At 47.3% G+C, this 27,945-nt stretch overlaps 3 protein-coding genes across 5 annotated transcripts; all 3 read left to right on the forward strand.

The window, feature by feature from the left end:
* The first annotated feature begins 822 nt into the window (after positions 1-822).
* On the forward strand, positions 823-5,530 carry entr1 (endosome associated trafficking regulator 1). 2 transcript variants are annotated; one of them, XM_018728686.1, is made up of 8 exons: positions 823-1,099; positions 1,692-1,810; positions 2,209-2,586; positions 2,765-2,838; positions 3,379-3,490; positions 4,461-4,523; positions 4,636-4,775; positions 4,933-5,530. In XM_018728686.1, the coding sequence occupies exons 1-8, from the start codon at positions 1,066-1,068 to the stop codon at positions 5,024-5,026; spliced, it is 1,014 nt and encodes a 337-aa protein (XP_018584202.1). In that variant the 5' UTR covers positions 823-1,065; the 3' UTR covers positions 5,027-5,530. The 2 variants fall into 2 exon arrangements, with proteins under 2 accessions (XP_018584202.1, XP_018584200.1); XM_018728684.1 differs by lacking the exon at positions 4,933-5,530 and having other exon boundaries at positions 4,636-4,918.
* A 1,802-nt stretch (positions 5,531-7,332) lies between these two features.
* snapc4 (small nuclear RNA activating complex, polypeptide 4) lies at positions 7,333-19,335 on the forward strand. Of its 2 annotated transcripts, none has more exons than XM_029247543.1 (24): positions 7,333-7,945; positions 8,087-8,127; positions 8,428-8,506; positions 8,599-8,633; positions 8,762-8,902; positions 9,753-9,878; positions 9,988-10,066; positions 10,265-10,346; positions 10,593-10,694; positions 10,920-10,992; positions 11,135-11,299; positions 11,464-11,614; positions 12,517-12,623; positions 12,722-12,816; positions 13,001-13,095; positions 13,215-13,300; positions 13,382-13,831; positions 14,687-14,776; positions 14,920-15,142; positions 15,277-15,347; positions 15,994-16,071; positions 16,170-16,191; positions 16,844-18,354; positions 19,001-19,335. In XM_029247543.1, exons 1-24 carry the CDS (start codon positions 7,810-7,812, stop codon positions 19,094-19,096), a joined length of 4,134 nt encoding a protein of 1,377 aa, XP_029103376.1. In that variant the 5' UTR covers positions 7,333-7,809; the 3' UTR covers positions 19,097-19,335. The 2 variants fall into 2 exon arrangements, with proteins under 2 accessions (XP_029103376.1, XP_029103377.1); XM_029247544.1 differs by having other exon boundaries at positions 16,173-16,191.
* A 652-nt stretch (positions 19,336-19,987) lies between these two features.
* On the forward strand, positions 19,988-27,773 carry card9 (caspase recruitment domain family, member 9). The gene is made up of 13 exons (XM_029247412.1): positions 19,988-20,163; positions 21,510-21,772; positions 21,871-22,008; positions 23,217-23,542; positions 23,884-24,063; positions 24,207-24,362; positions 24,565-24,690; positions 24,796-24,990; positions 25,158-25,199; positions 25,371-25,419; positions 25,948-26,030; positions 26,707-26,783; positions 27,505-27,773. The coding sequence occupies exons 2-13, from the start codon at positions 21,592-21,594 to the stop codon at positions 27,602-27,604; spliced, it is 1,653 nt and encodes a 550-aa protein (XP_029103245.1). The 5' UTR covers positions 19,988-20,163; positions 21,510-21,591; the 3' UTR covers positions 27,605-27,773.
* Positions 27,774-27,945: the final 172 nt, after the last annotated feature.

Genomic DNA, 27,945 nt, shown 5'->3' on the forward strand with positions numbered 1-27,945 from the left:
GATCAACATTTACACAGCTACTCCAGTGACATACATTTTTATATGTATCTCCAAAAAAAAATTACTAGGAAGGTGATCAGGAATCGTCGATAGATTCTTAGTTTTATGCAGCTACTACTGTGTGATGAACATTGGTTCATGGTGGAAAATAACAAACTAACTGTTACGCGTCTGCATCTAAGTGTCTCTTCCTGCTCATATAATGAACACATTGTATTTTCTATGAGATGTACGTCGTTTGGAAAAAATACACACACACACACACACACACACACACACATTTCCAGAACCGCTTGTCCCATACGGGGTCGCGGGGAACCAGAGCCTACCCGGTAACACAGGGCGTAAGGCCGGAGGGGGAAGGGACGCACCCAGGACGGGATGTCAGTCCATCACAAGGCACCCCAAGCGGGACTTGAACCCCAGACCTACCAGAGAGGAGGACCCGGTCCAACCCACCGTGCCACCGCACCCCCTTGGAAAAAATAGTGTCTCTGATATATGAATAAATCATGTACACATCATCAATCATGATGTACTACTACCCTTGGGCCAGGCAAGGCGCTAACAGCGGCGCTGCCGGTCTTTCCACCTCTCTGTGGCCTCGCCGCTCAAAAACGTTACATCTCATCCTTTATTACAACTCCCGTCCTACTGAAAAATACACACCGGTTTAGAAAGAGACCCGCAAAAAGCCACTCGAGCTACAGCGTCCGCTTTAATGAGGACCGCTCACCATGACAACGTTACCCAGCAACAGCGGAACTGTGCGGTCAACTTCCGCCGGAAGAGGAAGTTGCCATAAAAACCCGCGAGGTTCCGCGTTCCCAGCTGTGGAGATACTGCAATGGCTCGTGCAAGTGGCTGGAAAAGCGCTGTACTATAGTAAAACCAGCGCTTTCTCACGCAAGGCGGCACTCGTGTGGCCGTTTCCCCTTAGTGCGCAGTGAAGGCGCGTGTTGATACGTTCATGCGTTTTACGGAGGTTTCCGAGCGCCGAACGGACGTTTCGGGACTGAGTGTCGCGTGCCGCACTTTTATGACACACAGTGTGACACAGTCATCATGTCAAAGCGGCCGACATTAATAATCGAGGACGGTAAGCGCTTTGTTTCAGTGTAGGAAATGCTGCACGCGTGTCTCTGCTGCTCTCTTGTCTTCTTTTGTGTGTTTTTGCAAGGTCACAAGGGAAGGTGCGGGTTTGTACATGAGTGACCCGCCATGAATGAATGGCATTGTGCTGCCTGGGGCTGGGGGTGTGTGTCACTCACGGTCGAACTAAGTTTCGTGGTGTGGAAAACCTCTCTCTCGAACTTCTCATCTATTTCCTGAGGGCCTAGTCTATTCCATTTAGTCAACTCTCAAAGATACTAGGAGTCAATGAACAGATGCTGGGAACAAACTGTGTACCGCAGTATCATGTCTCCGCTGTAACGTGCAGACAAGCAGCCTGTGTGTGTGTGGTGTCAGAAGTGGGATCAGGGTTTCGCTGCGGTGAGTCTGAGTGTTCACGCTACAGTCGATAAGCATTTGTAATTGCAACTGCTCTTTCTATTGCAACCTAGTCTAGTAATATGACAAACTGTAAAGGCAGGAAATACAAGGATTAGTTATGCTTCTCCATTTTATTATTTTCTCAATGAAGAATAATTGCCTTGTTTTCTGTTTATTCACTTGTGTATGTGATCCAGATGAACATGAAAAGGGGACAGATGACACAAATCCATTTTCCTTCAAAGAATTCATGCGGAGTCAAAATCAGTGTCCAAGTGATGAAGGATGCAGGGAGGAAACGGACTGTAGCACACAGGTGCACTCAAAGTTTCAGTCATTTCCACCGATTGTGTGGTGCATTTCTTTTATGGTTTAGTTACTTTTTTTGTAACTGTGTCAATGGCAGGATCCCAGCATTGCTTCTTCTTAGGAACCATAGAATCTACAAGTTTTTGTGGAATTTTAGTACTGGCTTAATAAAGTATTTTTCTGGACAATGTTACTTTACCTTGTGTTTAATGTGTAAATCCCATTGGCTGATTGAAATAACGTGATTAGAAAACGTCATTCTCCTGTTGTACTCCTGTGCATATCTGCAGCTAAAAATGTCAAATTTGAAATCTTAATTGTGGTATACATTGTGTGTATTTACATGTCAGTATATTGCTGTATAAGGGGAAGCCAGAAAGCACAGGATAACGATTGTCATTGCAGAAGGCGTTTGTGGAGGGGGATGATGATGATGATGATGAAGAGGAAGACGACTGCTTTACCATGAACATCTCGGAGCCTTTCTTCAGCGACCCTGCCCCATTCCCACAGTCCCTGGACAATGAGGCCAAAAAGTGGACAGGAAGTTTCTACCCTTCTGGCACTGGGTTTGGGCTGGACAGCACGTTGTTCTCCACAATGTCCAATGAGGATGAGGGGGACACGGGGCCGTTTTGGCAGGACGGGGGGTTCCTCCAGGGGTCCTCTCAGAACAGAGCAAGCACAGGCAGCTATGAAGCAGACCTGGAGAACTCTTTTGCTGATGTCACTTACCAGAATCAACGATCCAATGGCGAAAGTGGAGGCAGGGACCAGCAAAAGGTGATTGTTGTTTTCCCATAGTTATACTTCAGTACATAAAGTCAAGGTTTTGAGGCTGTTGCCTAGATGTCAGTTGTTGTCTGTTGTGAAATGCTGCTTTCAACCAGATGTTTAAAATTTCCAGCAAAATAATGTGTGAAGCCTTTGAGCGAGTAACTGTTGTATTTATTTTTTCCAGCTGAGAGAGGAGAACGCGCAGCTCCGGAAACAAGTTAAAGAACTGCTGCGGAGGTCTGAAGCTGACAGTTGCAGGTAGAGTACGTGTGGTTCGCAACGAAAGGACCACCAACCTGCACTCAGACCACAAGGACACCACTGTGGTCACGGTTCCGATCTTGTGAGCAAATGGTCTTTATAGCACGATGAGTAGAGAAACACCTTCAGCTAAGGAGCGGTGGCGAGCCGGGTTTGGAGATTGATCAGATGGGGAGCAGTGACGGCAGGCCTTGTTGCTCTTTTTGTACTTTTGACCCATATGGAGTCAATGCGGCAAAGTGAAAACAAAGCATTAAGAGCTGCTTCTTCAACGAGAAGTGAACAGAAGAGGCAAAATCTTCACTCTGAGGGTCCTTCTAATGCTTTTATGGAATCCTTCATTAGATGATTGGCTACACCTTGTGCTTGTTATGCCCTTAAAAAGCTGCTTCTAGGTTCAGCTTTCAATCTTCTCATTCTGGTGTAGCACACTGGAAACTTCCACTGGTGTTTAATTCGAATATTTTAGTCTCATCCACTAACATGATCTTTGCATGGTACGTCACTTTAATGTGTGATAAAATGTGTTTTCTGCAGGATCCAGCATCTAAGGGAGGAGCTGCACAAGCGCAAGATGCAGGAAGAGAAGGAAGCACAAGACCTGGAGACCATGGTGCACTCTGTTGAGAGGAACCTTCAGCTGATGACGGTATCTACTTGTCGGCTCAGAGTCCTCTGCTTGCAAAGTGTGGGACGAGTGTTGGGGTGTGGTGGCTTCAGGAGGTGAAAGAGGTCCACAATCCCTTATGAGCAATTCCAGAAAGTCAAAAGCAGTGAAAACTGAAATTTGTTTCTTAAGTTTGATGTCAAACCTGTAAAATCAAAAGCTGATGTTTCCTCTTCTTCAAAATCCTCAAGCAACCACATGAACACATATTGCACAGGTGTTTAACTTAATGTGAACCTGTATATATTCAGATTTTTACTAAATAAGAATATTTAGTCTATATTTGTATCACATTTACCAGTTTATTACTATATAAATTGTACATAGACTGTAATACTATTAGTAGTCTTTATCTGTTAGCGTGAATATTCATACATCTTGTAGTAGAAATATTAACGTTTCACTCTGGAGTGCTGCCCCAGACTCTGCTAGGGGTGTTACATAATATATGGTATATGCACTGTATTTTCTAAAAATTCTGAAACGCATCTGACACCAAGGGTAATAGATAGGATTGTGGATCTGTTCAAGATAGTGACAATTTAAGCAATTATTTAAATTTAATTTAAGCAATATGTAAATGAGTGTGTCTTAGAGCAGAAAATGTATACATTTTTAAAGACAAATGAATTTTCACCCTTAACTCATATAATGGGGTCCCATACAATAGAAACTGCAACAGCATATGGTAATGTCCACAGTGGGCTTTTTATTCAGTACATTGGCATTTTTGCATAGTTATGCAGTCATTTCACCACCACAACAGATACTCAGTGCCTAAAGTTTTTCACTCTTCAAAGCACACACACTTTCTTGTCTAATAAAATGGACTACTGTACAGCGAATCTTAGTTTCATGCAACTTGCAGATTTTTTTTACTTGCATGTACAGAAACACAGGAAAATTGGTCAGTTTCATACTTTAATATGTCTGGTATACATATCTTTTGCAGAAGCGAGCAGTTAAGGCTGAAAACAGTGTTTCAAAGCTGAAACAGGAGGTCTTGCAGCTGCAGGTAGGGATGAAATCTATTTTCAAAACCATTGCAGACAGGCAGTGAAAACCATGGTGTGCGCGCGTGCGTAAAGGAGAGCCACTGTCATCAGGGAGGTGTTTGTCGGCGGCAGGGCCAGCTGGAGGTGTACCTCACTGAGAACAAGAAACTCCGGGACCGAGAGACGACTGCGCTCAACACCATGAAGCAGAAGGCACAACTTGCTGCGGAGCACCTCAGCAAAGCAGCCAGCAATGCAGAGAGCTCCATCAAGTTTGTGCCCTTCTCCAAAAGCCTCTCTATGTCCAATAAAAGTCTGTTTATGGTTCTACTGTTACCGTGCAGGAAATATGAGCAGACCCAGCGAGCTGTTTGCAGTGAATTACTCTAGCACACTTGAGCCTTCCTGATGCACTTTGTCTGCTTGCAGGCAGTTGCTGACGGGAGCAGACACACTCTACCTGGTGTCACAGATCCTTGGCACAATTGACAGCATCTCAGACCTGCCTGGTGAAGACCGGTGACCTTGGCGCTGTTGACCGACTTGACGGCAACTCTCGACGCCTGTTGAGTTTGTCGGGAATTTAATGCCGTGTTGGATCTGATTTCTGCAGATTGTATTTTTTTTGCAGTTTTTCAAGGAATGTACTGCAGTTTTGCTGCATTTTAATTGATCTCATACTAATATTTTTAAATGAGTCCTGAATGAACTTTGTCATTCCAGAACTGAATATTTTAATTTGTAAAATATATGTGGTAGCAGAAGATTGATGTACAGGCATTAGCAGGTGGTCCTGATGGAGGCTGAAGCATAAGACTTGGACTCTTTCTCCAGAACCAGGGTACAACATGGCAAGTGTACATATGGTATTTGTTTTATGTGTTAATATCTAATTATATAAGCTTTTCCTTTAATTCTGCCTTGTCTGTTTTTTTTGAGGTGGGAGGCCAGGATGCATTAGTGTGCATTCTAGCACACTCAAAACTTCTGCCTCTATCATGTTTTCATTCATATGTAAATAAATGACTCAAGCTAAAGAAAACAAAATATGATCAAGTTCCCTCATGAGAAAACCATTCTGCAAAACTTGTCACAGTGGACTTAGAATTTTTTGATTCACCTGCAAGAATAAATCATGTAATGAAATGCCAGCAAGCTTGTAATGTTAAAGCCTTCAGTAGCAGGGCACTCGCACATTTAGAATTTATTTCTCAAGCAATTAATGGTAAGTTCCATGCTCAAGGCTGTTAGAGCCTGAGAGGAGCTCATCAAACCCAGGACCTTCAGATTGCAAGGCAGTAGTCCACCCTTTCTGCTCCCGTTACATTCATATAGCAGTGATGCAAATCAGTAATGAAGAGCCAAATACACTTCCTTGGCACACTTTTTCATCACAAAATGCTTCACCATTCCCTTAAAATGAATAAATATTAGTATAACTAATGATATGCGATTATATAAATGGCTATTTGATTGCTTGGCCAGACACTTCTGTCCTTGTGTAAATACTAGCACTAGTTTCAATCGTCTGTTCATTTTTATGTCATAAACGAAAGTGGTATAGAGATTGTCATTTCATTAAATTAAACACCTAACATGCTACAAATTCTCAGGATAATGTAGAATCAGCTATGTTGGAATAATTAACAGTTTATTATGGAGCTGTGTTACAAAAGTGAAAACTGGAATTCAAAGGAATCAGTGGAGTTTGGGACCAAGCAATGGTGAAGCTCTTTGGCAGAGCAGCTCAATCAGAATTTCCCCCCATATGTTTAGTAATAAATTGATAAATAGCTGAATAAGTGGTGTTTATTGATGAGTTATCAATCCTGCCAACGACCCTACACTTTCAGGATGGGTTCCAGACCACTGTGACTCCTCCTGCATCAGTCAGTCAGGCAGTTATTGACAGCGGATGAATGGACGACGAATAAGGAGTGTAAGTGTGTGCTCTTAATTTCACGTGAACAAAACGAAAGGAAATATATCAATAAAATATACCAGAGAGCGAAGTATCTTGGCAGTGTGGGATGAGATTCGACACATTGTTGCGTCTGGATGCACTGGCTGTAGGTACAGCGGTCAGTGTGGTTGCGGTTCTGTTAAGTGGGGTAAACTGCCTGGGTTTGTCTGCAGTCGTCACGACCAAAGTGGATGAGAAATGTGTGTTTCACCAAGGAGGAGCCCTGGCTCTCTGCCTCTGGTAGGGGACACACAGAAAATAGTGACATTTCATGAAAAACAAAAGATCACTTCACCTTGCTTGTCTTCATCTTTCATCTTCTCCTCTTCATGTCATGAGGAGCGATCATCGAAGAATTAAAACTATTTTAACCTTTTCTGGAGCTACGACAAGCGCTTGAACACAGTAATCATGTCATGAAAAAAAACATTTGTGTTGTTTGTCTTTCAGGATATAAACTGGACATTAGTCTTTTGTTTTTGTGAATATTCTAATTGATAATATATATGAGACTAAGGAAGTTTTAAATTAATTTAAATTTAATTTAGAAGACGGTGAAACCAAACCTTAACTGCGCTACTGGTTCATAATGTTCAAAAACTTCGTTTGAGTCGAAGTAACTCGAGTCGTTTTTTGATTTGATAAATTTACTCGAGTCAATCGTTGGACGAGTACTTTTACCTGAGTCATAACGTTTTAAATGTATACATGATTTAATACATTTTCTATGCAGTCGAGGAAGCGGAGGGCGAAACGCGCCGCCACGAGCTCGAGGCGCCCGCGTGAGGGCGGACCCGCCTTAAAGCTCCTCCCGCCGACAGATTATACGACATTAAAATTCACTCTCGCGTTGCATTGTGGGTCTGTGTCGCTTTAAACCTTTTGTGAGCGGTGTTCGCTTCTTCTCCGTTCTCAGAGGCGCCGTCTTTTTCACTTGCGGCGCTGAAAACGTCGAACGAACTCCTGAGGCGGAACTGCCGCCGTTTGTCCGAAAACGCAGTCGTTTGGGGAAACATTCCGTGTGCGCACCGGTGCTTTGTGGGTAATATGCTAACGAGCAGCTGCACGAGGAAGGGTCAGGGACCGAGTGCTTGAGTTGGAGGACACGAGCGCTCTGCTAAAGTGCCGTTTAGGGAACGCGGTCCTTCCGAAATCCAAGTGTGTTTAGTGGCTGTCGCCGGAAAGTTTGAGAGCAGAGCGGGCGGCGCGGCGGCACAAACACAGCGCGTGATCATCCTCATGATGCTGATGATGTAGCTGCTCGGCGGAGTCAGTCGCGCGCGCGCTGTGTGTTGCCTCCTGGCTCGTGCAGCAACAGCAGCAGCAGCACCACCACCACCACCATGGCCGCGCAGAGGCGCCTCGCCGCGCACAGGGACGCGCTCCAGCGGCAGATCGATGCCCTGCAGCGCAGTCTGGGGGACCTCGGCCGCGGGGAAGAGCCGCTCTCCTCATCCTCCTCGGAGCTGTCGGAAGAAGGTGAGCGAGGGCGCCGTCCATTCCCTCTCTCCCTCTCTCTCACTCACACACACGTGGGTGCGCGCGGGCGCCAAGCCTCCCACTGAATCATGCAGTGCAGCTTCCAGTGTGTGACCTGTGTGTTTTTTGTGTGTGTTGCAGATGACGGGTCCGAGGACAGCGAGGTGCAGCCGGCACACCTGGTGAGCAATTACCCCCCCCACACTGTATAAATTAACATAGGAAGACAGATGGACGCGCGTCCATCTGTCTCCCTAATTTATACGCAGTGAAACTGGTGTTTGTCTACATACATGACATGTCTGCTAGTTATATCTGCCAATTTATTTACTTGCCTAAACGTGGTAAGTATTACTCCGGCGTAATTCCAGTGTCTGTCGCCGCGTTGTTTGCGTTTCTCTCTCTCTCTTGTTGCCCTGGGCTCTCGCACTCAGTCAAGTTGTCGCTCTGTCATTGACCCTGCCGGTGGCGCCCGGGCCCAGGCGGAGCTGGTGGCCGAGCGGGAGCGCGTTCAGAAGGAGATCGAGGAGCTGGAGCACACGCTGGGCCCTCGGGATCCAGGTAAATGGGGGTGGGTGACGACGGCGCCGCAGCCGCAGAGCCGCTCTGCGGTCGCCGCTCTTCTCACTGCTTCTGCCGTCTTTCCGCCGCAGATGACGGAGGTGAAGCGGCAGCCGCCACGGACAGTGTGAGTGCCGCCTCGTTTTCGTGCGCCTTACGCGGGCCGTGATTGCTGCGAGCGGCTCGGAGAGACCGCTCGCCGCCATGCTCGCGCTGCACGCGGCTCACGCGTTTTGGGACGCGTCTCTTGGGCAGAGCGAGGAGGACAGCGGCGAAGAGCTGGACTTGCCACACAACGTGGAAACCTGCCTCCAGATGAACCTGGTCTACCAGGAGGTGCTCAAGGAGAAGTTGGTGGAGCTGGAGCGGCTGCTGCTCGACAACCGGGAGCAGCAGGTGCGGTTCTGGGTTCGGCCGACGCGCGGGGGGTTCCTCCCGGGTCGGCCGGTGCTGGGCGTGTTGGGATCGCGCAAGGACTTGTGCGGCGTTTTTTTGTATGCTGGCTCCACCACTTACGAGCACAACTGGGACCAGAACTGCGTTCGTAAATCCAAGCGGTACATTAACTGATAAAAGGTCAAAAATGCAGATGTTCGGCGTGTTCCGGAGTTAGTCCTGGAAACACAACGCTTAAAGCAAAGTACTTTATGGTTGGAGTGACAGTCCATTGCAGAACTTGTCCAGTATTTGTCACCATCTGTACATTCTTAATTTGTATTGTTATTTATGTAATCAATACAGTGTAGTAGTTCAAATTATTCTAAAAAGCCTCGCTTATAAATATAAGAAACACTAAGAGATTTTATTAACGTCATGCTACGTTAAAACTGAGGTCCGTGAAGGTGTGTTTTCAGGTAACTGAAAATAAACCTATTCTTCCTACAGATTCCTATCCACAGCCAGTAGTTGACTGAGTCCCCTGTGAACACACGCAGTGTTCCTTGTCTTGGTATTGATCACCAATAATAATGAACACCAGAGAGAACTGGTCTCACATGTCTACCCTCTTTAGGTGCTCTTTACCGCCAACTATTGGCTGGTTGTGGAACTGCAGGCTGCTTTCACTCCGCCAGAAATTTTTCGAGATGGACAAGTGAAGAAAACTTACCATTTTTTAAACTGAATCTTTAAAAATTTGTAACTGTGCTCTTTACAGCGCGAGGACTCGTGTTCATGTGTAACGCTTGGTAAATATGCGGTTGTGTATGACTAGTGATTAGTGTCATTATTGGCTGTGCGTCTGCAGAAAAAAGTGATGGCGCAGATCACCGGTCCTGTGGCCCCTCAGCCGAGCTCCTCTGCGATGAGCCCGTACAGCATTTATCTCGGCCACTTCATGAAGCCCTATTTTAAGGACAAAATCTCGAGCTTGGTAAGGATGCAGGACTGTGCGGGACAGAAAGTGCCATTTGCATCGTTTGCCCAACAGTTTGGGAAAGTCTAGGTTGCCATTGTCACTGTCTCCCGTGTCACCTGGCCAGGGTCCTCCCCCAAATTCCGAAACCAGGGACAAGATGAGCAAGGGTTCGATGAGCTTTAATGACGTCAAAATTAAACGATGTAAGTTTTTCCTCCTCCTCTCCCTTTTAACAAACAAGTTGTAATAGAGATGAATGTCTGCGTAGTAATTTGGAAGCTTCTCCCTGAGCGGTCGCAGTCCACAGGACTGCAGTGACCGATGGCCATGCCTGTAGGTAAAGCAAGGTATAGCAATACAACTGTTACGGCGCTGGGGTTTGACCTGTGTGTTTATTTCAGGGGAAGGGTGGCATAAGACACTGCTATTCAACGCTGTGGTCAAAGACACCATGAAGCGCCTCTTGCAGCCGAAAATCTCAAAGTCAGTTTGCTTTGTCCTCTGTCGACTCTCAATTCCTTTACAATGGCTAGTTCCAAAAGTTTTGCAAAAGTGACATTTATCAGATGTTACAAAGAGTTTTTAAATACTGTTATGCGTTTTTGTATGTACTGTTACACATTTTTTGTAAGAGAGGAAGGGTTACATAAGAGTAACGGTCCTACACAAGTACGTACGTAGGTGTAACATCATCTAAATTTAAGATTGGGTATTTTCTGTGTCCTGCAGGTTAGAGTATCTCACTAAGAAAATGTCCAAGGCGAGTGACATGGAGAAGCAAATCCTTCAAAAGCAAGTTGGTCAGATCGAGAGGGAAATTGAGGACATCAAGTAGGTGTTTGCTGAACCCGTGTCCCAGTGTGTCCTGTTGAAGGACTTACTGAGGACACCGCAGACGGGCCGGTTGTTCAACACTGATGTGTAGACAAGGAGCCAAATTATGCAAAATATTTTCTGACAAGAGACAATCCAAGATTAGTCCTGTATCTCCCCTGTCACCTGGAGATGAGATCTCCAAATGTCTACAGATGATTGATGATGTTCTTCGATCCGCAGCGCCATGACAACCGATCAGTTGGTTGGCAATCGTCACGATGACCACGACTGGGATAAAATTTCTAATATTGATGTAAGTTTGCTTCATTTTAGTTGGTGGATCATGTGTGCAGAAGTAACTTGTAAATCTGTGTGTAGCACCATGTGATAAGGCCACAAAAGATGTATGGCCTGGGAAGTGTTATTTGAGTGTATTTGTGTGTATTTACTTGTAGTTTGAGGGCACGCGTAATGCTGCAGACATAAGAAGGTTCTGGCAGAACTGCTTGCACCCCTCCGTTAACAAGTCTTTGTGGAAGAAGGATGAAATTGAGAAGCTGAAGGGCATTGTGGAAGAGTACAAAGCCTGCCACTGGGATCAGATTGCAGAGAAGCTGGGGGTGAGTGACGGTGCAAAACTTTGTGGTCCCCCCCTTAAAGGAAATTTCTACAATTAAGTTGTTTCTGCGTAGTGTTCAAATTTCCATCTGTAATATTAAGTGAAATATGGAGAGGGATTGGACCGATGGGTTATTCTGAGCTGGTTTCTGCTGTGTTCCTTCAGACAAACAGGACCGCCTTCATGTGCCTCCAGATGTACCAGCGCTACATCAATAAGGGCTTCCGGAAGAGTGTATGGAGCAAGGAGGAGGACGAGGTCCTTAAAGAGCTTGTCTATAAAATGCGGATTGGGAATTTCATCCCCTACACTCAAAGTACGTTACTCGAGACTCGCATCTGTTGCAAAACATCTGTCGGGAAGAACCCTTTCGTAAGACTTTTCACCTTGGTTGGAGCAGTTTTGACCCAAGTATTTATTCAAAGGAATGGGTTTCCAGCTGAAATGCGAGGCCCTCGGTATACTTTTACCGGGAACACTTCTACACTTGCTAAGTATTATACTGATCTTTGTAATTGCTATGTGTAGCAAGTGTCGCACTCCAGCCTTTGCTCCACTTCACAAATAAGCTTGTGTAGTGTTTGTCAGCATCTGGCCACTTTAAGATTTCTTTAGTCTATACAATCAATCAGTGTAATAACAGACACATTCCTGATTTAATCTTCCAGTAAGTTCTGTAGAAGTCTCACATATAGACATAATCAGTACCCTGTACGAGCAAAAAATACACTGTCCGCAGACTTCTGTTCTGTGTCAGTTGTTGACTGACTGTCCTATAAATGTGCAACGTTTTCCATCCTGCTGCTGTTTGCCCACATCCAAGAAGACCAGACACTGGAAGGGATTTCAGCTGATCTGGTATCACACTTGTATTCTGCCTGCTAGTTGCTGGACAAAACAATGCAGATGTCGTTTGATTTACAACAAATTTTTGGAGATAGACAATTAAGTACAAGGAAAAATAAGTCTGAACATTGCCAATCTGAGGACCCAGTGCAGAACTAAATAACCTTATGCGCTCCCTAACTAGAACTTGACAGCACGCTCTCTTTCGTTGCCGTCTGACTTGTGCTCCACATCGCCAGCACAGCTCATGTGCCTTGTGTCCGAAGTGCAGCCCAGTTGCTCTGTACAGGTGTATGTGGGACCGCTGCGGTAACTCTGCTCTAAACTGTGTCAGCGTGTGGACGATCTTTAATTTTCCCCATTTCTCTGTAGTATCGTATTTTATGGAAGGAAGGGACTCAAGTCAGCTGATCTACCGCTGGACCCAGGTTCTGGACCCAACTCTAAGAAAAGGCCATTGGTCCAAGGAGGAGGATGAAGTATGAAAATGTTTACGTGGGTTTTTGCCAGTTAAAAATACTCGGCTTTAGTGTGAAAGCTTGGCTACTATGAAGGAAAAATCTCCCTTTTTTTGCAGCTGTTGCTGAAAGCTGTAGCAAAGTACGGTATGAAAGATTGGGCCAAGATACGGACTGAGGTTCCGGGCAGGACCGATGGGCAGTGCAGGGATCGGTAAGGATTGACATGAATGGTCTGTTGGACTTCCTGCAAAGGAGGGCAAATGTACCAGTGGGATGTGTGTGTTTGAGGCGTCGAGGATTCGCGTGGTAGGCTGGTGTAGGTGTAACTGCGACCGGTGAGGATCGGGAGTCACCGTGTAGGTTTGAGCTTGTGGAGGTGCCTTGTGCTTGTGCAGGTACCTCGACTGCCTTAAAGGGGGTGTGAAGAAGGGGCCCTGGAGCAAAGAAGAAGATGCCTTGCTGATAAAACTGGTGGAGAAACACGGTGTTGGTGAGGCTCAGCTTCACATTTATTATTCCCTTTCTTAAGTTAAAAAAAAAAAAAAAAAAAACCACACACAATTTTCACTCCATCCGAGTTAACACCATTTCAAACCTTTAAACTTTTAGGTCGATGGGCTAAAATTTCCACCGAGCTGCCGAATAGGCTTGATTGTCAGTGTTTACAGAGGTGGAAGGCGATGACGGGATATGGGGTGAGTGCTGGTCCTGATGAGCTGTCGCTGTCACTCTGATTTCATAAATGCTGAAGCTGAAGACTTGGTTTGTTTTGACAGAAGCCAAAACGTTCAGGTTGGAGAAAAGGGCAGCGCAGGGCCCCGAGGAAGAGAACCAGGAAGGTGAAGGTGAAAGTGGAGGAGGAAGAAGAGGACATGTCAACTTCAGAGGATGAGGAGCAGCTGGTTTTCATGGACAGTGAGGAAGAAGCCCCAGTGAAGGAGGATGAGGAGGAGAACGACACAAAGCAGTACTTTCTACCCAGTGTGGAGGAGTGGATTCCCAAGACGATTTCGCGATTCCCGCAGTTCGGACAGCGCGTGGTGCGGGTCCCTCAAGAAGATGCGGCCGGCAGCGTACCTCCAGGCAGGTCCAGACTGGGGCGAATACCTTCAGCGAACAGTCTGATCAGGGCGGAGCATCTCACAGGGCTTCGCAGCACTGTTGTGGACCTGTCTGGCTGCCCCTTGGGTGTCGTCGTGGACTCGGAGTTACAGCCGCAGGAGGAGGTACCGTGCTGTATGGTTCGCAACCCCTTCGTGCACACAAACCCTTGGATAGAGGCAGCACACACACTTGTGCTTATGATCTCCATTTCATTTAATCTCTGACATGCACACCCACCCCTAGCCTAAACGAGTCGGTGCTATCTTAAGGAAAGTTCTAGTTAAGGAGAAAAATTTGTGAAAAGTTTTATATTTTGGGTGTAACACTAAGACCAGCATGTTTTGTAATAATTGTAACAAATTATTCAGTTGTATCACGCAGATTATTGTGAGGGTATCATTTTCTGACTCATGGTATCACCTTTGGATTATGACTCAAACCACACTTGTGTAAAATCCGTTTCTTTGTAAGAAGTTAGCATTTGCGTGTAAATACAGTTAATTTTTCGAAGTTAGTATTGAGTCTGCTGTTTGGGTTGTTAGGTTTACCGTAATCTGTGTTGCGATTGGTAGAGGTTGTGCATGTAACAGGAAGCAGGCGGTACGTCTTGTAGTTTTTGTTATAGAAGAAGCGCCATGTCCCGTTTGTAGAGTGAAACGGTACGTACTGAATAAAATGCCTCTTGTGGGTGGGATTACCAGGGACACAACGCTGTCGTACTGAATAATAAGCTTGTATGAAAAATGGTGTATATATTTCTAGAAGGTGCTGTGGTGGGTTTTTTTTTTTTGGTGCATGGGACTTCATTATGCGAAGGAACGGTGTGTTTGTGACTCGTTTCCTACATTAAGCAGCTTGAATGACCCAAATTTATATTTATTTATTTATTTATTTAAGGACAGCGAAATGTATGTTTTTTTTCTTTGGGCCGAGATCCAGAAGCACTGTTGTAAAACATTTACTTTTTTCCCCTCCAGGAGAACTTCAGCGAGAACGAACTGATCAAAGTGTCTCTCCGTGAGGTTAAAGGCCTGCTGGGCTCTAGTTGGAGCTCCAGGGTGATCCAGGTAAGTGGAGCGCCTGTCTTTTTCCTCTGTTTTCGGTTCTTGTTTTATACACTTTATGTGGCGGTGCGCTCTCTGGTCGCATCTGTGTCCGTGCGTCGGTACCGCTGACCCGGTTGTCTCTCGTTGGGGAACGCCGAGAGCAGCGTGGAGCGGAGCGAAAGGGTGGCCCCCAGGGTCCTGCGCAGCATGGCACGCTCCTCAGTAAGCAGCAGCTCGGTGGCCCCGATGCCCCGAAGTCCAGGAGTCTGCAGGCTTCCGGCACCACCAGGATTCACAGTCCTGCCCTCAACGCAGAGTTGCTGATTGCTGTCCTGCCCTGGGTGGGCAGCCTGCTGGTTCCCCTCAAGTCAGAACATCTCACTGAAGGTGTGGTGGAGCGAACTACCGGTCTCAACCTCCTTTTTTTTTTTTTCTTTGCGTGTGAGGCGTGTTGTCGGAGGGCGGTCCCACCGCGCAACTGCTGAGCTACATGTGAGCAGCTGTTTGTCTGCTTTTTACAGCTAAAGTGGTGCGAGAGAAGGTGAAAGCCATTGGACTCACCAGCACCCCTGTCTTCATGCTCTTCCTCAAAGTAAGTAGTGCATGTGGTCTTTGTGTGTCCTGGTCAACGCTGGGGACTGCAAGTCCAGCTGCAAACCACACAAACGTTGTTGGGTTTTTTTTTTTTTTTTTATATTTAGTATTTAGATTTGTCCATCTTACATGGTGGCACGGTGAGTAGCGCTGGTGTCTCTCAGTGCCTGGGTGGTGCGAGAGGACATGGGTTCAATCCCCACTCAGTCTGTGCAGCGTTTGGATGTTGTCTGCATGGGTTTCCTCCCACAGTCCAAAGACATGCTGTTCAGGTTCAGCCATAGTGTATGAGTGACAGAGAGCGTGCATGCGTGTGTGTGCGTGTGTGTGTTCCACTGATGTATGGATGAGTGACCCATTGTAAGTAGTGTATCTAGCAGTGTAAGTCACCACGGTGAATATGGTGTGTGGGCTCATAACGCTACATAGAGTTCATTGAAAGTCACTGGACAAAAGTGTAAACTCAGTAAATGTACATGTTAAACACCAGAGTAGCAAAGTGGGGGGGGAATTAAAAAAAACCACACTTAGAAGTAATGTGTAATTTCCCATCTTTTGTCCATGTTGTGTGATGCAAAGCAGAATGGACAGAACATAATGTTATGTATGTTTTGGGGCTCAGCTGCTGCTCTTTCCTGGAACAGGTCCTTTGCATTGATGCTGAAGGCTGCAAGAAGGTCATCGAGGAGAGGAGGAGGAGGAGGGCAGTAACATATGTCACTGTATGTAAAATTAGTTTTGAGTCAAGACCTCAGACATGGTTCTCCCCTCTAAATGCCTGTTCAGAGTCATGTAACTTGTCCATTTCTTTCTCTTCCAGCAGCTGACAACTTCTGGACAAGGTAAAGTCTCATGTTGTTGGTTCATAAATCACTGCCAGTGTCTTATTTAATAACCAGCTCTCCGTTCTTGTACGTTGTAATTCCAGGAACGGTTCATCTGCAGGTCGCTCGTGCTTTAAAAAGCTTTGCGGTTATTGTTTCGCCCCAGTTGGTGTGGTAAATTTGTATAAAAAGTACCAGATGTGACGAACTGTGTAGTTTCTTTCACAGAGGCTAGTAGAAGTTGTGGCTCTAGTTCAGATCAGCCCACTGGTCTGGTGTTGCCATCAACCAGCCATTCCAGTTTGTCATACATGTGACTCTTTAAATAAAACTCGTATCAAAATAATTTGTTATACATAAATAAAATGTTTTATTTTAGCAAAACACTGTATAATATGACTAAATATTACAATAAGAGGGAGAAGCTGTTTTGGAAGACGACGCAGTGTTTGACACTTTAGTACCAAATCCGTGTGTGCAGTGTTTTTGTCCATTTTTGTAATTTAAAAAATGTTACGGTCAATTTTTTTCATTGGAACAATGGAATAAGTAACTTGTCTGTTTTCCAGAACAAATTAGGAATGGTTAACAAGGGACGAGTATTTAACGCTTCCAGCCGCAGTGCTTGGTCCTGATTTTGTACTTCACCATGTTCTTACTCCCTGGGTAGACCCTGCAGTGCCTCCAGTCTGTCTGAAGAAGCCACGCAAGGCGAACACACACACCGTGGCTCAGATGTTGTATGAGAAACGGCAAAGGGAGTTTGCGGCAAAGGCGCCTGCGCAGCCGCGGAAGAGCCAGCTGTTTGTGCCGTGCGTCATGGTGCCACAGACGGTGCTCCTGAAACCCGCTGTGCAGCAGCCGGCGCCGCTTGCGTCCTGCCTCCCCGCGGCCCCTGTCCAGCCCGGGGCCATCCTGCCGAAGAAACGCCTCCACAAGCCAGCAGAAGACTCCGAGCCTTTGGATTTGGCCACCAAGAGGGCTCGCGTGAAGACCGTGTATCCCAGGCCCGCGTCCGGACCCTGCGTGCCCCAAGGCGCCGCCGCCGCCCTCTCTGGGTCCGTCACCTGGATCGTCACCCCAAACGGCCTGCTGCCCGTGAGTGGGTTGGGCGCTCTGATGCCCGCCGTGACCCAGACTGCCGTGAAAGGTGGCGTATCGCCAGGCGGGGGCGCTGCAGCTGGCCCACTTCCCCTCGGTGCAAGTGCTAACACTGCAGCTGGGGCATCTCAGCAGGTGACGGGTGTCTCTTCCGCACCCTCTGCAGTATCTCCTCCTGCGTTGTCACCGGCCGCCCCGCGCTCCTCACCTGGCGCAAGAGCTTCAACTGCGGCTCCAACAGCAGCGGCTCCAGTCAGACCCATAGCCACTCCGGTGCCCTTCGTCCCCCTTGCCGTCCGGCTGCCACTTACCACCAGGGTCTCCTCTCCTCAGATCTCCCAGAGGGCGGTGACTCAAGCACAAACTGGCTTCATGTCACTTGTTTCAGTCCCATCAAACAGCACGCTGCCGCTGCCTTCTCCCGTTGACCAGACGGCGTCCCCTGCTGGTGCGCACAGCCAGCCTGTTGTCCATGTCGTCCAGCCCGGTGCTTCGGTGACACCCGTGCCAGCGGGAGGGCGTTCACCGCCGAGGGCAGTGCGGCTCCTGCAGCCGGGTACCAGCACCGCGACTGAGCCCCAGAGGCCCGCGGAGCCTGGCTCAAAGTCCAAACACATCGGCTTTGACCCCAACCTCATGTTTTTGGAAGAGGAGTCTCAGGTGCGAGAGTGGATGAAGGGCACTGGTGGAGTTGTCCTTCCCCAGCTGGACTCCACCCTGCCTTACTTACCGCCCTTTGTGAGCAACCTGGCCACCCTGGCAGACCTTCTCCAGCGCAAGAGCTCTCTGGAGATGAGCGCTCTGCAGCTGTTGGACCAGGGGGAGCAGGTGGCCGAGGAGCAGGACCGAGTGGACGCCGTCCGCGCGCTGGTCGCGGAGAGATTTGGCGGGAACCCGGCGTACCTGCTCCTGAAGGCCCGTTTCCTGGCGTGCTTCACCTTGCCTGCCTTCCTGGCCACCGTTCATCCTCACAGGAGACAGTGGCCGCCTGTCCTGTCTTCCCATGAGAACAGCGATGGAGAGGATGGCGTGAACATGGAGGCGAAAGCGGACAGCAAAGTGGACGCCAAGCCATGCCAGGTAATGGTCCCGAGAGGCACTTCTCGCCCAGAACATTCCAGCACACGGGGGGTGGTCATGCACCGCGCTGTCAAGCAGGCACGACTCGCGTGAGCGCTCGGGTCGCAGAGTGTGAGCCCAATCTGGTGGACCTGAGCAGGACCCTGAACATATCCTTCCTCTGAGGTCGAAGGTTACGCATGTAAAATTGTCCAGTTTGCACAGCAGGTTCCCTTAAATTCCTTAACAAATAAACACAAAGTCCAGAGATGTGTAACAGGTGCGTGCGTTAGCACTGTGGTTATGGACGTTTCTAGAACAAACGGCACGGCCGGTCATTGGTCCAGGACCCAGTTATGTTCAGCCTGCATGTTTTAACGAAAACAATGTGGTGAAGTGATGTTGCAGCTGTCTACAGAAAGAATAAGGCGTCTGGGTGCGGTTTTCCAGCAGTTCAGTTTTAATTTGGTTTTGCCTGCGTGACCAGTGGGTACTTCTGGGCGGAGCCAGAGGAGTTGAAGACCGGCATGCATGGGATGTGTCGCTCTCCTCCAGTCTGCTCATGAATCGGCAGTATCTCCACATGAGCACCACTGGGCTGCGGTTGAGTTCTGATATGTTTATTTATTTCTCTCTCTCTCTCTCTCTCTCTCTCTCTACCCACCAGAGTACACCACTGAGCACGGACGGGGAAGGACGTGAGGCCCCACAGTTCAGCGGAATGTTGACGCGGCGCAGAAGCAGAATCGCCCAGAACCACTAGGCGGGAGGAGTCCCTGCTGCGGCGATGTTTCCTATCCTATGTCGCCGTAACGGCAATAAAACACTGTACTGTCACTGTATGGGCTGCAGCTGGAGAAAAATATGCCAATTTAATTTCCATTTGTTAGATGCTGTAGACTTCTCTCTACTGTTATCAGTGATATGCTTGTAATTTTGTCACTAATTTCAAAAACTTATTTTACATATTTCAATGTTTCTTTGTTACATATATTTTTGTAAGTAAAAGTTTAAAATAAAAGCTAAATTCTGTGCTTGGTCACTTTTAATTGCGGGACATGATACATCGCATACATACATGAGCACATTTATAAAAAAAAAAAAATCATACCTGGGGTGTATAGTTTCCCCCCTATTCTTCATGCATTTGGTATATTAAGGTCAATTGCTGACATCAGAATTACATCTGAAACTGAACAGAGCAGCAGAGACACATCTAATTTACCTGTTAGATGGCCTCTTGTACATCTTATTATAATTCTATAACTTAAAATAATACACATTGCTTCTATATTTATGTATTAATTGTTTTAAAAAAAAAAAAAAAAATGCATAAGAAGCTAGTGTACAGTGGGGTGGTGGGTACCAGGAGTGTATTGAGGGTAGGAGCATGTGAGGACCGGACTCGTCCTTTCAACAAAGGTGTGTGTGCTCCATTTCCTTGGTGCCCCGCACACACGATCACAGGTGAGAGGCTGGGAAAGGAAAGTGGAAGAAGGTGCCATCGGTCAGCGCTATGTCGTCACGCCCAGCTGAAGGAACTTCCCTTCCTCTCATATCCACAGCCACTTCCTCTATTTGCCTCCCAGAAAGCGGTCCGGAGCGGTATTGGTCACGGCGTGTGCCAGCTGTCGAGAGCAGAACGCCTTCCGCAGGGGGTCCGGTGAGGTGCGGAAGATCCGCAGGCCGCGCTGCCGAGTCGACGCTGTCCGAAGGAGCCGCTGCAGCCTCCTCCAAGTACCGAAGGTTCGAGAGCGTGCTGCGGACGGACCCCGTGGCCTGCTGAGTCTTCCTTATTTCAGTCTGGGTTCCTCTGCTGTACTCGATCAGGTGTGTGTGTGTGTGTGTGAGAGAGAGAGAGAGAGAGAGAGAGAGAGCGAAGGAGAGAGACCTATCTCTCGATTTTGTTGAGAGGACAGTGGGTCTCAGGTGTCGTCTTCAGAGCGGTACTAAAGACCCATGGGCTTCATGGGGTGGTTGGGACAAGTTTTTTTTTTTTTTTTTTTTTTTTTAAATAAGCGGTACATGGGTGAACAATGTACTTTATGGGCTGCTGTAAAACACTAAAAAATGTGATAACCAGAGCTGAGCACTGTATTTTTACACGTTCACCTTTCAGCTTCTGTGCTTATTTGTCCTGTCGCTGCCTTTTCTCCGGTGCAGCTGCTCAGCTATTTATTGATAAATTGATCACCTGGTAATTTTGCTCCTACTGCCTGGTACCACGTTTTCTCCGACAAACAAGTCCTTTTGTACCCCAGTTCAGTGTTTTTCAGCGTCGCCATGGAGACAGAGGAGCGCAACTATTTGGAGGATCGGTTTTCACAGCACTATTATTGTACTTATATTCTGTTGTAAATGTTACACTTTATTCGATCCTGCGCTGCCTGCATCCCTTCTGAAAGAGGAAGTGTCCCGCAGCTCTTAAGACACAGTGTAAAAAAAACTGCAGCCCTTGTGATTTATTTCATGCCGTTTCTTTTCACTTTTACTGGCTCATTCACTTGGCACTCGGAGCAGCCCCCGTGCCGCCGAGGATTGTGACATTCTGGACAAGCAGAAACTTCACAACGAAAAGGGGAACCTTGTCATCGAGAATGTGCTTCTCTTCTGCTTATTGCGCTCACGTTTATTCTTTCAGCAGATGCTTTTCTCCAAAGCAAGGAAACATCTCCGAGAACAATACAAAAAGTGCATTACACCAGCTGGAGAGATTTGGCTGCAAACGTGATTCTTGAGCACAGTCACTGTTAGATACCACGGTACGAACGATAGCACGTTACAGTGGTAGCTGCATAAAGAGTTTTTTTTCTTTTTAAATCATTAAATGCTTAACAGGACACGTTTATGGAGCACTTAGGAGAGAAGTGAGTTGAAAAGAGCAAAGTTTTGAGAACCTTCTTGAATTCCGGAGGGATTCAGCAGTCCTGAGTAAGAGAGGGGGAGGTCGTTCTATCACGTCGGAGCCAGAACCGAGAACCGTGCTTTTGCTGTTGGACCACCAAGTGGGCAGGGGTGGAGCAATGTAGCAGTCTGGTTAGGATGTATGAATCTAGAGCAATGTCTCTCACACCCACACACACACAGTCACACATACTGGTGTTTCAGAGCAGGTGGAAACCTATGTTGCTGACGTGTCACTGAAATTGAATCAGATGGATCATCTGTCCTTCCAGGAGTGAGTCAGGGCCGCTTCAGGTGTGCTGTCAGGTGGATTTGGCCTCCGGCGGTCGAGGCTCGTACCCCCACGAGCTGGACATGTCTAGTGCGGAGGACGAGGAGTGCTGGGTCCAGCTGGAGGACTACAGGCTGCTCCTCATTAAGAGCATCGAACCGTCACGCATCACCCCTTACCTGCGGCAGTGCAAGGTGCTCAGCGGTGATGATGAGGAGCAGATCTTCAACGACCCAAATCTGGTGATCCGCCGCCGCAAAGTCGGTAAGGCAAATGTCCCCGCGTTTGGTCCTGGGACGGGAACTCGAGGGGTGTCGAGTGGATCTGGCAGCATTGCCGCTTTGACCGTTTTTTCCCCACAGGAGTTCTGCTGGACATCTTGCAGAGGACTGGGCGGAAGGGATACGTAGCTTTCCTGGAGAGCCTGGAGCTGGACTACCCTCAGGTGTACCGCAAGATCACGGGCAAGGAGCCTGCGCGGGCATTCTCCATACTGGTGGGTGAGTCCTGTCCCCGGTCTTCTCTTCTGCGTCCGGGATCTTTTCTAAGAAGGACCGCGGTAGTTATACTCAAGAGTCTAGGAGACGCTCTCCGGAACAAGGGAAGCACACTTCCTTTCGCTCCTTTCGGTACGATTCGATGCGCTCGAGTTACACGTACAGCCTTCCCGGCCTTGTGCAGGTAATTTGTTCCCGAAAAGCCCATTGGGTGGTGAGTTGTCATAAAGTGAAGATGGAACTGCTATTAGTTTCGGGGGTAAATTTTTGAATGTAGTTAACTGTAGTTACTAACAGCTACTACACCACATACACTTAAAAAACGCTCTCAAACAAAACATGCAAACCTATGACCTTCGGTGCTGTCAATTCAGCCTTTAACACATGAAGACATATGAAACAGATATTTAGTCTTTTCAGAGATGTATATCCTTTGGAGAAAAGTATCTGCCAAATGAATAAATGAAAATAACTGTAATAAAATGTAGTTTGAACTTTCGGATAAATACAATAAATTAACTTTTTTAAAATTTTCCCTGAACCATGTGCTGAGCTGAGCTTTGCATGAAAAGAAATTAGGCAAAGTTACTGAAGGAGACACGTCCACGGGGCCCAAGAAACCACTTGCACCGCTTGTAACAAGGAACAGCCGCCCGGCTTTGCACAGTGAGAGGAAACGGACACGAACAAACTCCGCACAGACTGAAGGGATTTGAACCCACAGCCCAGGAGCTGAGAATCACCCGCAGCGCCATCGTGTTGTGCAAGAACAACAGGATAAAGCAATAAAATTAAGAAAAAAGAAATACTATGACTAATGATAAGAGTGAAACAGGAAATGAGGATAGAAGAAATTACAAGAAAACACGTGGGTCTTAAGCCTGGATTTAAAGATGTCCAGAGCAGTTCTGATATTCCATACTTGGAATTGAATAGGATTTTCTCCATGTGTAAAGACAAGGCAGGAATCTTGCACTTTTAAAAAACAGGCTGCACCTTTTCTTTTGCTTTCGTTGCATTATTTATTTTTTCGCATTTAAATGCAGGGTTTAAAATACTGAGTTATTTGTAGGAGAATTCACTTTCGATTTAGCTTTTCAAGTAGGACTTACGCTCATGACAGAGCCGAACTCTGTGGTTGAACCCTGAGTGGCAGCTGAGGAGCCCGTGCAGAGTAGCTTTCTTTTCTCTCACCTCCTGTCTTGTTGCAGATACGGCAGGTGAGTCGGGTCTCATGCAGTTCCTGATGAGCGAGGTGACGCGTCTGCAGAAGGCCTTGGAGGAGGAGCGTCGGCACAGACAGGAGGTGTCTGCACGCTTGGTGGCGCAGGAGGACACCATCCGACAACAGCAGGTGCGGGAGAGCGAGCTGCGGAAGCAGCAGGAGCGTGTGTGCCGCATGCGGGAGGAGCGGGACAGGCTTGTGGAGGAAACGCGCTACTTGAAAGACGAGAACTACAACCTGCTGCGCGAGGTCACGAGGATGAGCGAGGGGAAGAACAGTGCTCTCATGAGCAACCGAGACTTGCAACTGGAGGTGAGGGAGACCGTCTTTACTCACGAGCCACTCTGCTGTCTGCACCCAGAAGTTGCCCAGGTTGGATAGACCAACCCCAACGGAAAATGGTCTCATAACCGCCCAGGTCGTGCTCATGCATGTCGTGCAGCGCTTAAGGCTCAGAGTGGTGGTTTTGGTTCGAAGCGGTCAAGATGTCAGGTGTCGTAGTTAAACTGATTTTTAGAATGAGAATGTTTTCTCTCTTTCGCAATCGTCTGTGCGTCTTTAGCAAAATCCCCCATCTGATTTTGATTTTTTTTTTTATTACTGCCGTGGTTTGTATGAAAGCTCACATTTGTGTGTGAAACGCTCTCGCTCAGATTGAAAGGCTCAAACACAGCCTGATGAATGCAGAGAGCGACTCGAAGATCCAGCGCAGGCACACCAAGACCCTGAAGAATGCCATGGAGAAACAGCCCAGCCAAGACCTGGTCCTGCAGGTGGAGAGGCAGAATGACCTGCTCACAGCACAAGTTCACGAGCTGGAAAGTGCTCTCCAGGTACAGCATTTGGCCAGAGTGCTCTTTTCATTTCAGAAGCGCTCATAAGCAGGTGGAGAAGTTGCAAGGGGGCTGAAACCGTACCGAATGGTACAACTGCTCCCTTGTTCAGCCCGTAGGCCTCTAATGGTGTTCTGCTGCAGCAGATGCTACGTTCAAGCCAGCCGGACCAGGAGAAGGTGAACGACCAGACTCTGGAGCACTATAAGCACAAGATGCAGGCACAAAACCAGAAGCTGGTCAACAACATGTACATCCTGCGGAAACAGCTGCGAAACACAGAGGACCTGAGGGATAAGGTACACAGGTGACACAGCAACACACCGAAAGGCAGAGAGAATCGGAGATAAACCTTTGACCTTCCGTCCATTCTAGCTCAGTTATTCTTGATCTTCAGTAGAACTAGGCAGCTTACATCTGTCAGTCTGTGTTATTACCACGTATCGTGCTCTCCAGTAACACGGCCGGCTCCCAGAGTGTGAACTACGCCTGTTTTTGCAGTACCTGGATGAGAAGGACTTGCTGGAGCTGCAGTGCTCCATCTTGCAAAAAGACGCTAAGGTGTATCGCAGCCGGATGGAGGATGTCCTGAAGCAGCTGGACGAGGTTATAGCAGAGAGGGACAAGGTGTGCTCATAGCCACGTTAAAGAGACAAACGGGGTGAAAGTCATGGACAAGTTGACTGACTGATGAAGGACATGTGGAAATAGGAGTTGTGTTTTCTGTCGCAGGCAATATGCACGAGGGAAGCTTATCACCTTGAAAACTCCCGGAATCTCCAGGAGAAGGACCAGCACCGCAAGCAGATCCAGGAACTTGGTGAACGATGCGACGAGCTGCAGGTTCAGCTGTTCCGCACCCAAGGGGAGGTTATCTCCCTGGAGACAAAGCTCCGGCGTTTCACACATCCCTGCTCCCCCATAGCGGTGAGCCTGGAACAGCTCCGTACACCACTCTCAGACACACACCATCACTGAGCTGCAGCCACCTGCTGCCTCTACCTTCTATTTACACACCTTCCTAACGGCATGCAATACACAGGCAATCGGGCGTGGTGGTATGACGGTCACTAATATAATATTTTTACTCTTAGGCGTCAGACTTTGAGGACTGCTCTGTGCAGAGCTGGTTGGAGGTAACTGATCTCTGAATTCTATCCAACCCAATTAGGTCGCAACTTAGAACATCTTGAAAGGGTTGCTCATTTTCTGGAACTATCTGCTTCTCACCATACTCATCAGAGCTTCGCCTTTTACTGGGGTACAGAGTACATGGGCACTCATTGAGTCTGTGGTCTTTCATTTAGCTGAAGAGCCAGACCAGTGAGGAAGAGTTTAAGGACAGGTCCAGTCAAGGTGAGTGATGCTTCATATTTTACTGAGGGCTTCCTTTCTATCGCTCATTGGAAATAGGAAGAAGTCTTGTTGTCTTAAGTAAATCTCCACTTTGTTTCCCTATAAAGACTCCTTGGCATCTTGCCAGTTTTCGATACCTTCACGGTTAAACGCTGCAAATGAGGAGTGGGGTTTTCACCAGTAACTTTCAGATGACCAGTCTTCAGTAGCCAAGTCCTTGCCACTTGGTGGCCCAGCAGTAGCCCCAGAAGACACCTTCCACTCCCGTGGTCATTATCATCATCAACGCCTTCCACCCTTCCTGGGGCATGGGTCGCCAACAAGGGCTCTCCAGGCTTTCCTTGTTGGCATTTCTGTAGCTCGCAAAGTGTTTACGATGTGGGGTTAGCTAGCCTTTCCCAGCCGGGCTTGGGACCGTCCATGGAGGAGTTAGTCCCATGGCGAATCCCAGCAATTCTGACCAATCTGAGAGCTGCTTCCTGCCCTGTCTACTGCACCATAACATTGGGTGTCATGTTTGCCCACCAGTCACGAGTGAAGAGCCCAGCAGTCTCACCTCTGAGGAGTACAGCGAATGTCTGAATAGTCAGGGCGACAGTCTTCTGCCATTGGTAAGATATCACGCAGGTTTCTTCCTCCAGACTGCAACTCGGATTAAGTTCTGAGGTCTGGGAGAGCTTCCTTCTGGACTGAAGATCCAAAGCCTAATTCTTCTGATTCGGTGCCAGTTCATCTAGCGGAAGCCATTGAGCACAAAGTTTGTCTGTGGAGGAAGTGAAACCAGGAGGAACTAATGAAAAATGTGCATCGGTCAATGGACAAAATGCCACATTTTCCGAGTCGGTGCGCTTTTAGTCCACGTTGCTTGGAAACCGACCCCACGAACACAAGCCATCTGGGCTCTAGATGGTTGAAGCCAGATACAGATTGTGTCACTATACGAACGCCACACACTGCTCCTGACACCTGTGAATACATGTCAGAATCCTTTGTTAAATTCTAAGTGGAGGTAGACTAACATTGTTTATTATACTCGTTGAAATATGAAAGAATTATAACTAATGACAGGTCAGCCTTGTCTGCATGAAAGTCAGTTGAAGGCATTTTGTGGGTCATTTTCTTTGAAACATCCTCATCAAACCAGCACAAACCTGTGTGATAAGTAATAAATGTCAGTGTGAGGCTACATATATAAAGCGGTACTTGATGTCATATCAGGGCAGCAATAAATGGACCTGAACTGGATTTGCTCCAATTGACGTTAGTTTGTCTCCTCCCTCTTGACAGCAGCAGGGAATCAGAGTCACGGGCGACCAGCTTCCCAACAGAAGACCCAGAACCAGGTTCCACTTTTATTACAGGAGGTTGGTAATTATTTTCCCAAACCAGAGGCTCAGAGTTTGAGCAGAAAAATCCTTTAAAAAAAGATTAAAACAAGCATTAATTACAACGGCGATGATGTACCTGCAGTGTTATAATTAATATTAATGTTTGTGAAATGGGTGCCATAGCGGTGCAGTGGGCAATGCAGGTGCCGTACGGTGCTGGGCTGTTCAGGCACAGGTTCGAGTCCCCCTTCGGTCAGTGTGGAGTTTGTATGTTCTTCCTATGTTTGTGTGCGTTTCCTCCAGGTGCTCTGGTTTCCTCCCACAGTCCAAAGACACGTGTTTCTGGTGAATTGGTGATTCGCTCATAGAGTCTGTCTGTGTGTGTGTGTGTGTGTGTGTGTGTGTGTGTGTGTGTGTGTGTGTGTGTGAGATTGCCCTGTGATGGACTGGTACTCTATCCTTGGTGTACTCTACCTTGCACCCTGTGGTTTTTTGGATAGGTTCTGGACCACTGTGACCCTGCACTGGACTGAAACAGTCTGCTTCGCAGGCACTCGGTTCTGAACGAGGGAAACTGTGGTTTCCTTGACGGAAAGGAAGCTCGGGAATCCACACCACTTTCCTCTTCATGGCTCCTTTGAGCATTTTATGAGATTTGTGTTTTGTGCAAATATGTAACACGCAGAGCGACGCAAAGATTGGATAAAATAGCCAATAATGTTAGGAAAACTCTTTTTTTCCTCACCTTGCCCAACAGGAAGTACGCGCTGAGGTCCAAAATCACCTCCAAGGAGCATCCACAGTTACACCTGGACAACACATCAGGAAGTGACAACACTGATACCGATGGCATGTGACACTGGGACAGGGAGCACACACAGCTGACCTAGTACTCTGTGTACGTGTGTGTGTGTGTGTGTGTGTGTGTGTGTGTGTGTGTGTGTGTGTGTGTGTGTGTGTCAGAGAGTGAGGGAATATAGATACACACATATGTATGATTGTTATAGCTGTAATTGACCACAGATGTTTTTGTACTACTTAAGATTTTAAGAGCAATAACTGTTAACAAAGGAGTTATTTATATAGCAGAAATACTTAACAATTTCTGTTTTTTATGTTTTCGTTCCAAATGTCTTTTTTTATGGTTTTACACTGATTTTTTTTTTTTTTTTTTTAAATCCATCTGTGTATGAGGAAT

This window comes from Scleropages formosus, chromosome 21 (genome assembly GCF_900964775.1).
Source record: "Scleropages formosus chromosome 21, fSclFor1.1, whole genome shotgun sequence".
Classification (NCBI taxonomy): Eukaryota; Metazoa; Chordata; class Actinopteri; order Osteoglossiformes; family Osteoglossidae; genus Scleropages; species Scleropages formosus.